This window comes from Bufo bufo, chromosome 10 (assembly GCF_905171765.1).
Source record: "Bufo bufo chromosome 10, aBufBuf1.1, whole genome shotgun sequence".
NCBI lineage: Eukaryota > Metazoa > Chordata > Amphibia > Anura > Bufonidae > Bufo > Bufo bufo.
In genome coordinates this window covers 16,662,391-16,676,363 of record NC_053398.1, presented here as the reverse complement: position 1 = coordinate 16,676,363, position 13,973 = coordinate 16,662,391, and the positions used below count along the sequence as shown (strand labels likewise).

The 13,973-nt window shown below is 48.7% G+C and overlaps 1 protein-coding gene across 1 annotated transcript in view; it reads left to right on the top strand.

The window, feature by feature from the left end:
* Positions 1–13,973, top strand: part of PDHX (pyruvate dehydrogenase complex component X) — a 73,044-nt gene that overhangs the window by 25,820 nt on the left and 33,251 nt on the right. Inside the window, exons 4-5 of the mRNA XM_040409725.1 lie at positions 6,552–6,739; positions 10,195–10,293. Of these exons, the coding sequence (XP_040265659.1) occupies positions 6,552–6,739; positions 10,195–10,293 (287 nt within the window). The remainder of the gene's footprint in view (positions 1–6,551; positions 6,740–10,194; positions 10,294–13,973) is intronic.

Below are 13,973 nucleotides of genomic sequence, written 5' to 3'. Positions count from 1 at the left end.
TTCTCATGTCCCTCTCAGTCTGTGACACGCTGTCACATATTTGGCAGCTCTCTTCACCATTGGCTCCTCTTCTCCCAGTAGAATTTGGAGTTTCCTCTTCTCTTCTGTAGAATTGAAGTCCGGGATGAGAGCGGAGAGTCTCTGGAAGTGAGTGTCCCTCACTGATGAGTGCTTGGGGCAATGTAGCAGGAAGTGTTCCTCATCCTCCGGGACCCGCTGGTCACATTGCTGGCACAGTCTCCTCTCCCTGGGCTTGTAGGTTTGTCTGTGCCGCCCTAATTCCATCTCCAGGCTGTGGGCGCTCATTGTCTGTCTGTCTTTGGGGTCTTGTAGCCCCTCCAGGTACGGGGCCAGTTTGTAGTCTCTCTGCAGTGACTGGTAAATCAATAGTTTTTTGGAGTTTGTTATTTCGTATCTCCATTCCCCAACATGTTTTACTTTGGAGTTATAAATTATGATTTTTATTTGAGATTTTGTCAGGCCGCATTGTTGAGAGTTTTGGGGAGACAAGGTGTTGATAAGTTGTTGCAGGCCACACGGCTTGGACTGGTTCTTACTGTCCAGTAAGGCTTTATGGTGGTAGGAGTTGGGACTGCTGGTTTGTAGGTGGTCCCAGTATGATAGCGCCCTCTTCTGTACTGCGAGAAGTAAGGGAAATCTGCCCAACTCGGACCGGCAAGCACTGTTGGAGGTGCTCCGATGGACTTGGTGCAAAATTCCAGATGGAATATTTCTGTTGTGCTGGGGTCCCATTTGGATTGGTCTGGGTAGGTGACAGGACCCCAAACTTCACTGCCATAAAGAAGAATTGGGGCGATGACGCTATCAAATATTTTGAGCCAGACTCTCACGGATGGTTTTAGGTGGTACAGCCGTCTCCTGATGGCATAGTAGGCTCTGCATGCCTTGTCTTTTAGTGCCTCTATGGCTGGCTTGAAGCTTCCTGATTGGGTGATGTCTAGGCCGAGGTATGTGTCGCTGTTAGTTTCATCCACAGTGCAGTTGTTTATTGTGAAGGAAGGGCTCTTTGTTTGTTTTGTATTTTTCTTTTGGAACACCATGGTTTTTGTTTTGCTCGAGTTGATTGGTAGTGCCCATGTGGCGCTGTATTTCTCCAGAACTTCCAGGCTGTCTTGTAGGCCTTTCTCTGTTGGTGACAGAAGTAGGAGGTCATCCGCATACAGTAGGAACTTCACCTCGGTGTCATGTAGGGTCAGTCCTGGTGCTGGGGAGGATTCTAGAGCTGCCGCCAGTCCATTGATGTAGATGTTGAAGAGGGTTGGACTTAGGCTGCAGCCCTGTCTGACTCCTCGGGCCTGCCGGAAGTGTTCAGTTCTTTTCCCATTCACCTTTACGCTGCAGCTGTTCTCAGTGTATGAACTCTTGATGACGTCGTATGTTTTCCCTCCTATTCCGCTCTCCAATAGTTTGAGGAACAGGCCTGGGTGCCACACTGAGTCAAATGCCTTCTTAAAGTCCACAAAGCAGGCGAATATCTTCCCATGTTTTGTATAGGGGACATGGTTCTTGATGAGGCTGTGCAGGGTGTAGATGTGGTCTGTAGTGCGATGGTTTGGCATGAACCCCGCCTGACTTCTGCTGAGGACATTGTGTCAGGAAGTTGAGGATCCGTTTGTTGAGGATACTGTTGAATAGTTTCCCTAGTGTGCTGCTGACACATATCCCCCTGTAGTTAGATGGATCATACTGGTCTCCACTCTTATGGATGGGTGTTATGAGGCCTTGGTTCCATACTGTAGGGTAGTAACCAGCACTCAGGACCAGATTGAACAGTTTACACATTACAGCAGTACCTCTGGGGAGCCGTGTTTAATCATCTCCGGCAGGATTCCATCCATCCCACTGCATTTTTTGGTTTGCAGGTTTTGGATTTTCTCCCCAATTTCTTGTGGTGTAATCGGTACATCTAGGGGGTTCTGGAAGTCCTTAATTTTTTCCTCCATGTCATTTAGTCTTTTGATGATGTCTTTTTGTTCTACAGTTAGAGCCTCCTCTGGAATATTTTTGTAGAGGTCCTCTCTGTTCTTATCTCTTTCTTTTTCTCTCTCTCTCTCTCTCTCTCTGTTCTTATCTCTTTCTTTCTCTCTCTCTCTCTCTCTCTGTTCTTATCTCTTTCTCTCTCTCTTTTTTTCTCTGTTATTCTCTCTCGCTCTCTGCTCTCTCTCTCTCTGTTCTCTCTCTCTCTTTTTCTCTGTTATTCTCTCTCGCTCTCTGCTCTTCTCTCTCTCTCTCTCTCTCTCTGTTATCTCTCTGTTATTTCTCTCTCTCTGTTCTTATCTCTTTCTCTTTCTTTCTCTCGCTCTTTGCTCTTATCTCTCTTCTCTCTCTCTCTGTTCTTATCTCTCTCTTTCTCTCGCTCTCTGCTCTTATCTCTCTCTTTCTCTCGCTCTCTGCTCTTATCTCTCTCTTTCTCTCGCTCTCTGCTCTTATCTCTGTGTTATCTCTCTCTCGCTCTTATCTCTTTCTCTTTCTCTCTGTTCTTATCTCTCTCTTTCTCTTGCTCTCTGCTCTTATCTCTCTTTCTCTCGCTCTCTGCTCTTCTCTCTCTTTCTCTCGCTCTCTGCTCTTATCTCTCTCTTTCTCTCGCTCTCTGCTCTTATCTCTCTCTTTCTCTCGCTCTCTGCTCTTATCTCTCTCTTTCTCTCGCTCTCTGCTCTTATCTCTCTCTTTCTCTCGCTCTCTGCTCTTATCTCTCTCTTTCTCTCGCTCTCTGCTCTTATCTCTCTCTTTCTCTCGCTCTCTGCTCTTCTCTCTCTTTCTCTTGCTCTCTGCTCTTATCTCTCTGTTATCTCTCTTTCTCTCTCTCTCTCTCTCTCTCTGCTCTTATCTCTCTCTGCTCTTATCTCTCTCTGTTCTTATCGCTCTCTTTCTATCGCTCTCTTCTCTCTCTCTCTCTGTTATCTCTCTCTCGCTCTCTGCTCTTATCTCTCTCTCTCTTTCTCTCGCTCTCTGCTCTTATCTCTCTCTCTCTCTGCTCTTATCTCTCTCTCTCTGCTCTTATCTCTCTCTCTCTGCTCTTATCTCTCTCTCTCTGCTCTTATCTCTCTCTCTCTCTGCTCTTATCTCTCTCTCTCTGCTCTTATCTCTCTCTCTCTCTCTCTCTCTCTCTGCTCTTATCTCTCTCTCTCTCTCTCTCTCTCTCTCTCTGCTCTTATCTCTTTCTCTCGCTCTCTTTCTCTCTCTCTCTCTGCTCTTATCTCTTTCTCTCGCTCTCTGCTCTTATCTCTCTCTTTCTCTCGCTCTCTGCTCTTATCTCTCTCTTTCTCTCGCTCTCTGCTCTTATCTCTCTCTTTCTCTCGCTCTCTGCTCTTATCTCTCTCTCTCTCTGCTCTTATCTCTCTCTCTGCTCTTATCTCTTTCTCTCTCTCTCTTTCTCTCTCTCTGCTCTTATCTCTTTCTCTCGCTCTCTTTCTCTCTCTCTCTCTGCTCTTATCTCTTTCTCTCGCTCTCTGCTTTTATCTCTCTCTTTCTCTCTTTCTCTCGCTCTCTGCTCTTATCTCTCTCTTTCTCTCGCTCTCTGCTCTTATCTCTCTCTTTCTCTCGCTCTCTGCTCTTATCTCTCTCTTTCTCTCGCTCTCTGCTCTTATTTCTCTCTTTCTCTCGCTCTCTGCTCTTATCTCTCTCTTTCTCTCGCTCTCTGCTCTTTTCTCTCTCTTTCTCTCGCTCTCTGCTCTTCTCTCTAGTTTTTCCATATGTCCAGAACTGCAGATACCACATCCAATAAGATTCCAAGCGAACCAAATCGGTACCATGAAGGTCACATGATGACGCTGCTGACTATTGATTGGTCCATGGTCACTACTTGGTGGAGGTTTTGTCCCCCATGACAAACAAATGACCCGGTACAGAAACCGAGCGCCGGCTGCTACCAGACAGTGGAAACCGGGCTGGACCATCCATCCAAACACCCACCGTGTCAGGACTTCCATAAAACATGGATGAAGGTCAGTCCGGCAGTGTAGTACAATGAAGAAGACTAAATGTGGTGGAAAGTCACGTTCAGTGGGGTCGTCTGATGGAAAATCCCAAAGTCTGCATCATGCTCGTTTTGGCGCGGACTTGCAATACATCGGATGAAATCGGCTGCAAATCAACAACTGAATCTGGATGTGACTCGAGCTGGTTTTGCGACAGGTTCGTTACAGGGACTGTGGATTTTCGGAAAATTCCAGCCACATTCATCCTAAGCCTTAGACTAAGGGCTTCGTGGCGACTGTTGGTCATGTGATGGTTGTGGTCAAATCGCTTCCCCCCCCCCCCCATATACGATGGGTGTGGTAAACCCACGATTTTACTGCCACATATGTCTACTAAATAACTGTTCATCTGATGTGTACGGGCAACCATAGAAAGCTGCTGCCAGATGCTTGTTTTCCCTGCAGCGGCCTCTGCAGGTGAAGTGTGGTATTGCACGCAGCCGTTTAAATGAATGGGTGACCATGTAATAATGGCTGGGCCAGCTCCACGAGAGGCCTTGCTGGTTGGAGGGGGACATGAGTGACGTCTGAATGCTGATCACTTTGTCATCTGCAGCAATGCAACCGACGAGCAAATCTGTGATTACCCAGCGGGAAGTGTGTCAAACGAGGGACTTTACTAGGAAAACCTATCATTTCATTTGGACAAGCTTTGTATTTTAGGCATTAAGAGGCTCCAGATCCAGCGGTGCGGGCTGTCATCCGGCACGCCCCCCGCTTTTTCCTCTTTTACAATATTTGGATAAATCTTTTCCATTCAGAATTATATTTCTAGTCGGGGAGGGAACAAGTATTTTTGTATCAAGAGTTAGAAAAAGCCTCATTTCTCCAGCTGAAATGTTGGAGGTTATCTTGTCAGATGACGAGCGCCTCCGATATTCGGTCAGGATTCATAGAATTTGTGCTTTGATTCACAGGACAGTTGAGGAATGGATCAAATTGAAAAAATAATAATAAAAAAAATAAAAAATAAAAATAATTGGGTGCCCAGTAAAGCGGATGGATCTTACAGCTCCGAGTATTGCGTCTCCGCTGTGATACTGGGATGGTCACACAGGACGGAACTAGTACAGATTTGCGCAGTAAACTGACTCGAGGAGGTTGAGGATGCCTGGTTTAGAGGGTTTGTCCTAATTTCTCAGGCATATAGACATCATAGAGGGGGTTCCCTTTTTTCAGCTGTTGCAGAAAGAGCTCTTAAAGGGGTTATCCCAGGATTAATGTAAACATGGGAACCAGACATCATATGCGTCGTGAAGCAAACAAAGCTAGAACCAGCCCTTTACTTCACGTGGGTCGAATCCAACCAAGGACAACATCTGCATGGAGTCTGTATGTTCTCCCCGTGTTTGCCTGGGTTTCCTCCATGTTCTCCGGTTTCCTCCCACACCCCAAAGACAGACTGATAGGGAACTTAGATTGTGAGCCCCATTGGGGGACAGCGTGATGCTAATGTCTGTAAAGCGCTGCGGAATATGTCAGCGCAATATAAGTTGAGTATAATAAATAAATGGCTCCAGGGATCTCCCTGTTAATTACTACAATTGATCTACTAGATTTACTTAAGGCAGTGTGCCCTTTCTGCTGCAGCTCTCTCCCTATCACAGCTCAGGGGCGTGTCCTTTCTGCTGCAGCTCTCTCCCTATCACAGCTCAGGGGGCGTGTCCTTTCTGCTGCAGTTCTCTCCCTATCACAGCTCAGGAAGGAGTGTCCTTTCTGCTGCAGCTCTCTCCCTATCACAGCTCAGGGGGCGTGTCCTTTCTGCTGCAGTTCTCTCCCTATCACAGCTCAGGGGGCGTGTCCTTTCAGACGCAGCTCTCTGCCTATCACAGCTCATGGGGCGTGTCCTTTCTGCTGCAGCTCTCTCTCTATCACAGCTCAGGGGGCATGTCCTTTCTGCTGCAGCTCTCTCCCTATCACAGCTCAGGAAGGAGTGTCCTTTCTGCTGCAGCTCTCTCTATCACAGCTCGGGGGGCCTGTACTTTATGCTGCAGCCGTCTCCCTGTAACTGTCACAGCTTCTAACAGTAGTTGAAGGATGGGACTAAGTATGTGTGACTGCTTCAGTGAATTGGACAGAGAAATAAGAAAGAGAACAAACAGCAGGTGGCGCTATACAGAAACATTTTATTGAATAGCTCAGTGGCTATGCTAAATTTTTAATGACATGCAATTACAAAAGTATTTAGATCCAGGCGCTGGTTTGAACACTATAAATATTTTTCGTGGGGAGTAGTCACTTCCAGAATTGGCTCTTGGGACCCCAAACAAGCAGCCAGATTGGACGGGGGAACCACGCCCTTCTAGGCTTTTTCAGTGCAGCGGCCGATGCAGGGGAAATGTCGTATTCAATGGACGGCCATGTAATACAAGGATGGCTCAAGTTCACCAGAGCGGGATCGGCTTTCAGTTTTGGCTCCTTGAGGGGAGTCCCGAGCTGGGGACCAACCTGTACGATGTCCCCAATAGGGCACACAGACAGGTGCTTTATGAGACAACCCCAATCACATGGGTTCCTCAGTAAATCCTCATGTCTGTGATTCTTTTCTGGCAGATTCAGGAAGGCAGCAGGAACATACGACTTGGATCCTTGATCGCTCTAATGGTGGATGAAGGACAGGACTGGTCGCAGGTAGAGATCCCAAGTGTTCAGACCCCTCCTCCTCTAAGTGCCGCGACCACCGCCACGGCTGACGTGACCGTAACACCACAGAAGGGCCCGGCCCAGCCCGGAAAACTTGGGTAAGTCTCCTGAACTGATTTATTATGCGTATATGGTGTATTATGTGAATATGGTACAATGTATTATAGCGGTATGATTTATTATGTGTATATGGTGTAGTATGTGTACATGGTATGATGTATTTTCACACTGGTGTTTCCAATTCCGCTATTGAGATCCGTCATAGGATCTCAAAAGCGGATGAAAACGCTTCCGTTTTGCCCCCATTCATTGTCAACGGGGACAAAACTGAACTGAACGAAATGGAGAGAACCAGAATGCATTCCGTTCCGTTTGGTATGCGTGCCCATCGCGGACAGAAAAACGATGCAAGCAGCGCTTTTCTGTCCGCGAGGTGGCGCGGAGCAAGTCGGATCCGTCCTGACACACAATGTAAGTCAATGGTGCTGGATCCGTTTTCTCTGACACAATAGAAAACGGATCCGTCCCCCCCCCCCCCCCCCCCATTGACTTTCAGTGGTGTTCATGACGGATCCGTCATGGCTATAGAAGACATAATACAACCGGATCCGTTCATGACGGATGCATGCGGTTGTATTATTGTAACGGAAGCGTTTTTTCAGATCCATGACGGATCCACAAAAAATGCTAATGTGAAAGTAGCCTAAGACGTGGAGGGCGACTGCTGGCACAGCCAGACACAGATCCGTGATGAGGAGGAGGGGGACTTGACTGAGCTCCGAGTACACAATGAGAGAGGATATATTTTTCAGTTTTAATTGCAATATGGGACAAATTAGGATCAATGTGTGGAGGGAGAGCTGGTGGCGTTTCTATTATTATTGTTCCTTTAAAAGGGGTTGTCCAGGATTAGAAAAAAACATGGGTCCTTTCTTCCAAAAACAGTACAACCCCTGTCTATTGGTTGTTTGGCGTTGCAGCTCAGCTCCTTCTGAGTCAAGGGGGCAGAGCTGCAATACCGTTCACAACCTGTGGACAAAGGGTGGTGCTGTTTTTGGAGGAAAGCAGCCATGTTTTTCTAATCCTGGACAACCCCTTTTTGCTATTGATGATCTATCCTCAGGATAGGTCATCCATATCAGATCGGCGGGGGGTCTGACTCCCAGCGTCCCTGCCGATCCGCTGTTTAGCGCTTGTACGAGCGCTGCCTGCTCTGCTCAGTAGTGAGCAGTGTTATTACAAGTCTGGCGCCCCCATTCACCTCTATGTGATGGCTCTGTAGTACTCGATTGAGCCGTCTTATAGAGGTTAATGGGGGCGCCATACTTGTAATTACTCCTGCTCACCACTGCAACTGCAAGCAGGTAAACAGAGCATAGCGCCGCTTTCTCTTTAAACAGCTGATCGGCGGGGGTGCCAGGATTCAGACCCTCCCCCTGCCGATCTCATAGTGACGATCTCTCCTGAGGATAGGTCATCAATAGTAAAAAGCGGACAACCCCTTTAAGTAGAGCAAAATGACAAAATCTGTGTGCAGCTTTTTAATCCTGCGTTTTATTTTCTGGTGATCTCCGTATTCCCCGGCGTCTTGAGATTTTTCCGTGCCGCTCTCATGTCTGCACCGTGTCATTTTGCCTAGATGGGTGAGAATCACAAGTGCTTATTTTAATTGCGGCCCTGAGCCAGCCGCTCGGGATGGAGCGTGCGTCTCTAATGACGTGCGTCCAGCTGCCATGTACTTCATTATGCTCCGTGCGCAGAGTCGTGCTAGCCCCGGGCAACCCCGCAGCCGAAAAGACGAGCCGACGCGAAAATCACGCAGAAAAGGTCATTCCCGGCGCCGCTGCCCGTGGCTGCCATCCATTCAGCACTGGTGGTGTCTCTTTACCCGGGTGCTTTATCACATCAGACCGCAGCCATGTACATGATATTAATTCACGGGCTCCGACAACTCGCAGGGAGGGATTGACTACTCCACTTCATGTAGAAATGTATGGACCCCGATACAGCTTGACTGTAATAATGTGCCGTGCGTATGATCAGTCTATTATTCCCTGTTATCAGCCATTTCAGGCCGTGATTTCTTGTAATTGGCAAATATGTGCATTCCCCTTTAAATGACAATTCTGGAGCATTTTTAAAGAACAATGTGTTTTGCTGTTCCTCCGTTATTCCTCTTGAAATTAGTATTAGAGTGTATACAGACGCTCCCTTGTGGCCAGGGGTATAGTATTTTGCAGATGTAAATTTATTAATCAATTTCCCAGAGGAATAATAGAGAAACAGAACAATGAGAGTATTTACTAAAGTATTCCCGTCAGGAGAGCTGACACTTACTGAAGGTTTCCCATCTTTACTTCGGCCTATCCCCTACTTAAAGGGGTTATCCAAGAATAGAAAAACATGGCTGCTTTCTTCCAAAAACAGCACCACCCCCGTCCACAGGTTGTGTGCGGTATTGCAGCTCTGCCCCAACGGCTCTAATGGAGACGAACCGCAATACCCGACAAAAACCCATGGACAGGGGTGGTGCCGTTTTTGAAAGAAAACAGCCATCTTTTTATAAACCTGGACGGCCCCTTTAAAGGGGGTTGTCCAGCTTTTACTGAGTGATGGGGCACACCCTGACTAGCTGATCGGCGGGGGCCCTCCCGATCAGCCATCAGCTGTGTAGTTCTTGTCACTGCAGCGCTGCTCCCTTTGACCTCAGTGGAATCAGCGCTGTAGTAACGAGCTCCCTCCGCTACACAGTTGAAGCTTTGTCGTTCCGGTGCCGAACCGCTGATTGCCATGGGTGAGGGGGTGTCAGACTTGGGGCCCATTCACACGGCCGTATGACCCACTCATTTCAATGGTGCTGCAAAAGATGCGGACAGCGCCACGTGTGGGTCCGTCCTGCGGCCCTGCAAAAAAAAGATAAAGCATGTCCTATTCTTGTCTGGACAGTGCTGGCTATGTGCGGTCCGCATATTGCAGAACGCACAGCGGATCCGCAAAACACTACAGTCGTCTGAATGGGCCCTTATGCTGATCCACTAGTGATGCCCAATCCTGAGTATAGGCCAGCACTTATTAAAAGCTGGCCAATCCCTGTAAAGGGGTCGTCCCATTACGTCCACGTGTCCCCAGCATTCGGCCCTTTGCCAGTCACCAGAACCGGAGCCATGTTCCCCAAATCAGTAGAGTAACCGTCACGCATGCATGTCCCCTGCTCCATTCACTTCTATGGCACATAGCCCTTCAATGGGTTTTTTTTTTTTTTACACTTTGTGTTGGAATTCTTACTATTTTCAAGATCTCTGCTTCTTGTCACTAAACGGAATAACTATTCCAAATGGAGGTGAGAGACGAGGAGTACTCTGGTAACTGTGTAGACGCTCTGGTAATTACTACGCAGCCCCGGCCGTGATACTAATCTGCTTAGGCGATCAGCTTAAATGAAAGTGTAATGGCCCCTTTAACGCGTCAAAAAGGGAACGGCGCGGCACAAAGTGACCCACGTGTACCGGCCGCATCTCGTTCTTATTAATTGCACACGTCTTCTTAATTTCAGGGTCCGCATAAGTCCGGCTGCTCGGCACATCTTGGACACCCATGGCTTCGACCCCAAAATTGTTGTCCCCTCCGGCCCTCGAGGAATAATCACAAAAGAGTAAGTGGCAGACTGCAAATACCGCACATTTACACTGTATGACGTCTTCTTCCTTTTATACCCGCCATTGCCAGCCAACGCTTCAGGACTAAGGTAGGTGACACGTCCGTATGTCATGTACATTGGTGGCCATGTTGGTCAGCGTCTACATTTTCTAGCAACTACTGTTACCACATTCTTTATTTCCTTTTCGATACCATTCTGCCTGCCACTAGGGGGAGCTCTGCCTACAGATGTATAAGGGTCTCATTATTATGTAAGGCCGTCACGAGGCCTCTCCTAATGGAACCCCCCACTGGTGCCCCTTTTAGCCTAAGGGGCCCTCCCTTTGCAGAACCTGCCTTATCCTTGCATAACATGGATGGCCCATTGAGTTTGTAGGTGCTGTGTAGACTAGTGGTCTGTTTCCCCAAATGATTGCAGCTAATCGCGGTGTGTCCTGCCGATGGCGGTATAGTATTTACCTGCTTTACAGCTGGTAGAGGGGGGTGCCCTTTAGCCATTTGCTTTTGCCAACCCAAGCTGTAGATCTGTTTCGCAGACTCGAAAGGTTACGGGATGGCTCTCGGTGAACCAGTCATGGGTGGGCAGCTGCTCAATCAATCTTCCATGGCACAGATCCTGAAACAAACCATTCCTTTCCTCTCGCCGGTCTGGGAGGGTTCGGACATTTCTCTCGCCGCTGACAGATTTGTCTGTATTTTTAGAATTGTCTTTTTGTAGCCAGATCTCATCTTGGCGCTAATGAGTCGCCTGCAGGAAACTGTCGGAGCCGATACATGATGAAAACCGGCCGAAAATATCTCGTAATTAGAACGCTGAGAATCTGCATGACGCCTTCCCATGAATCGCTGGAGGCCGAACACCCGACGAAGGCCGAGCCTGCGCCCACTTCATGTCCTGCTCCGCATTTACTGTATTTGTTCAGACTAGAAAATGCAACCTGTGTGTCTGAGGGCTCAAGCGCACGACCACGATTTGGGTCTGTATCCGATACGCATTTTTGGCGGGTCAGATGAGGACGAGTTCACTTCAATAGGGGCCGCAAAAGAGGCAGACGGCACAGGGAGTGCTGTCCACATCCGCACGCCCATTCCGTGCCATCCACATCCGCACGCCCATTCCGCGCCGTCCACATCCGCACGCCCATTCCGCGCCGTCCACATCCGCACGCCCATTCCGCGCCGTCCACGTCCGCACGCCCATTCCGTGCCGTCCACGTCCGCACGCCCATTCCGTGCCGTCCACGTCCGCACGCCCATTCCGTGCCGTCCACGTCCGCACGCCCATTCCGTGCCGTCCACGTCCGCACGCCCATTCCGTGCCGTCCACGTCCGCACGCCCATTCCGTGCCGTCTGCAGAATTTATAGAACACGTTCTATCCTTGTCCGTAATGCGGACAAGAATAGGACTGTTCTATCATTCCGTTCCGGTATCCGTGTTTTGCGGATCCCACTAGCCCTAAACGACAGGAAAATAAGGTAGCTGAGGGGTTGACGTCACCAGCTGGGGTGGTCTAGGGTGGTGGAGGGTTTATTATTTTATTCTTTGTTGGTCTAGAGCAGGGATGCCCAACCTGTGGCCCTCCAGCTGTCGCAAAACTACAACTCTAGCTGTAGGCTGTCCAGGCGTGCTGGGAGTTGTAGTGTTGTAGTTTTGCAACAGCTGGAGGGCCATAGGGTTGGGCATCCCTTGTCTAGAGTTGCTCCTTCCTTCATGGTCTAGGACTGAAGAGAGGTTTAATATCTTACTGTCTGGTGTAGAGTAATTCCCCCCCCCCCCCCCAATCCCTTTTGGGGGAATCTGTAGAAGGGGGATTTGTAATATATTCCCTGGTGGTCTAGGATGGAAGAGGGTTAATAGTTTATTCCCTGGTGTAAAGTAAATCCTCCTGCTCTGCATGGTGTAGGCTAGAAGAGTATTTGCTATTCCGTGTATATTCCCTGGTGGTCACAGGCTATGGCTCCTTTCTTGGTGATCTCGGATAGCAGAGGGAGTTAATATATTACTGGATTACGGTAATGCTCACTTCCCTGGTGGTCTAGTTTTGAAGAATAGAGTTCATATACTATTTTCTGGTGGTCTAGGGTAGAATACAGGTCTATATTATATTCCCTGGTGGTCTAGGGTAGAATACAGGTTTAGATTATATTTCCTGGTGGTCTAGGGTAGAATACAGGTTTATATTACATTCCCTGGTGGTCTAGGGTAGAATACAGGTCTATATTATATTCCCTGGTGGTCTAGGTTTGAAGAAGAGAGTTCATATATTTTATTCTCTGGTGGTCTAGGCTAGAAGAGGGGGGGGGGGGGGGTTAATACCTGGTTGGTATATCCTCACTCAGACAGGTTGCTGGATGCGTTGCGCAGCTGGTGAACTACAAATCTCAGGATGCATTTATGGGAGGTGGCATGTCTCTGAGTTTTTGGGGCAGCGATGGCAGCCGGGGTATGGACCGCGGTGCACCCATTTGGTGCAAATAAGGTTTTTAGCATCTAAAACCTTTTTGTCAGGCAGTTGCATGTAAAGCAATTCCCCAATGCATTGCCCTTCTGCGATTTCTTTCATTGAGCTTGACCGATGTGATGATAGAAGTCACTCTTATAATGGATTTAATGGATCTGCTGTATAGTCCTCACATCCGGCTTGAAGGCTTGCTGGAAGTTGTAGTGCAGCTGGTGGAGAAGAACCACAGACAGACTGTTCCCCCTCTAGGTATATGAAACGCTGGGATAAAGACGCTCCATATTCTGTATTGAAAGTAGGTTATCCTTTCTACCTGCCAGTGCGGGGGCTGGGAATCCATGAATTATAGATTCCTATATGTGATATACATTAGCACCCCCTCCCCCCCCCCTTCCCCCCCCCACTCTGGCTGGGATTTGCTGCCGAGTCTATTGTTGATGGCCGGAGGCTGGAAACGGTCACATCTGTAGAGAGCGCGGCAGGAATTAGGCCTCATTCACACCGCAGTGGCGCAAAGTGCCGCCATCTTGTCACAGCACTCCGAGTGCAGACACGTGTAGTGGCGCTACGGGAGACATTGTGGCAGTCTATAATGCAGAACGCTATGGCGGTCTTGATTTTGGGGGTGCCTCGGCGGTCTCTATAATGCAAGACGCTATGTCGTCTTGGCTAGCGGGCCATTATGGCGGTCTCCTTTACGGAAGCACTATGGCGATTTCAGTTATGGTGGGCAGTATGGTCGTCGGTGTTGATGGGGACACCATGGTGATCTCTGGTATTGGGGGGGGGGCTATATGGCATTCTCTGTTTTGGGTATGGGGAGCGCTATGGTGTTGCTCTAGGCTGGTCTTGGTTTTTGGGGGGGGGGGGGGGGGTGTTTGATGGCAGTTCCGGTTATGGGGCGCAGCTACGAATGGCGACATTTCCCCCGCATGATACGTTTTAAGACATCTGATAATGTAGAAAGTCTCATGGTCCGGAGTCTTGTGATGCGTTTACCGCCACGTTACAGAGAATTGATTTCAAGTCTCGTTACTCTTGGACGCCGCGCTCTTGAGTAATTACCCCAAATGCCATTAATTGCCGCCGCCTGACTACCTCCAGCTTCCCAAGCCCCCCCTCCGACCAAGTACCAAGCCTTGATATGAGCTAACGAATGTGTTCCTGTTGCCATAGCGACGCGGTGACACTTTAATTGGAAAGTGGAGCCTT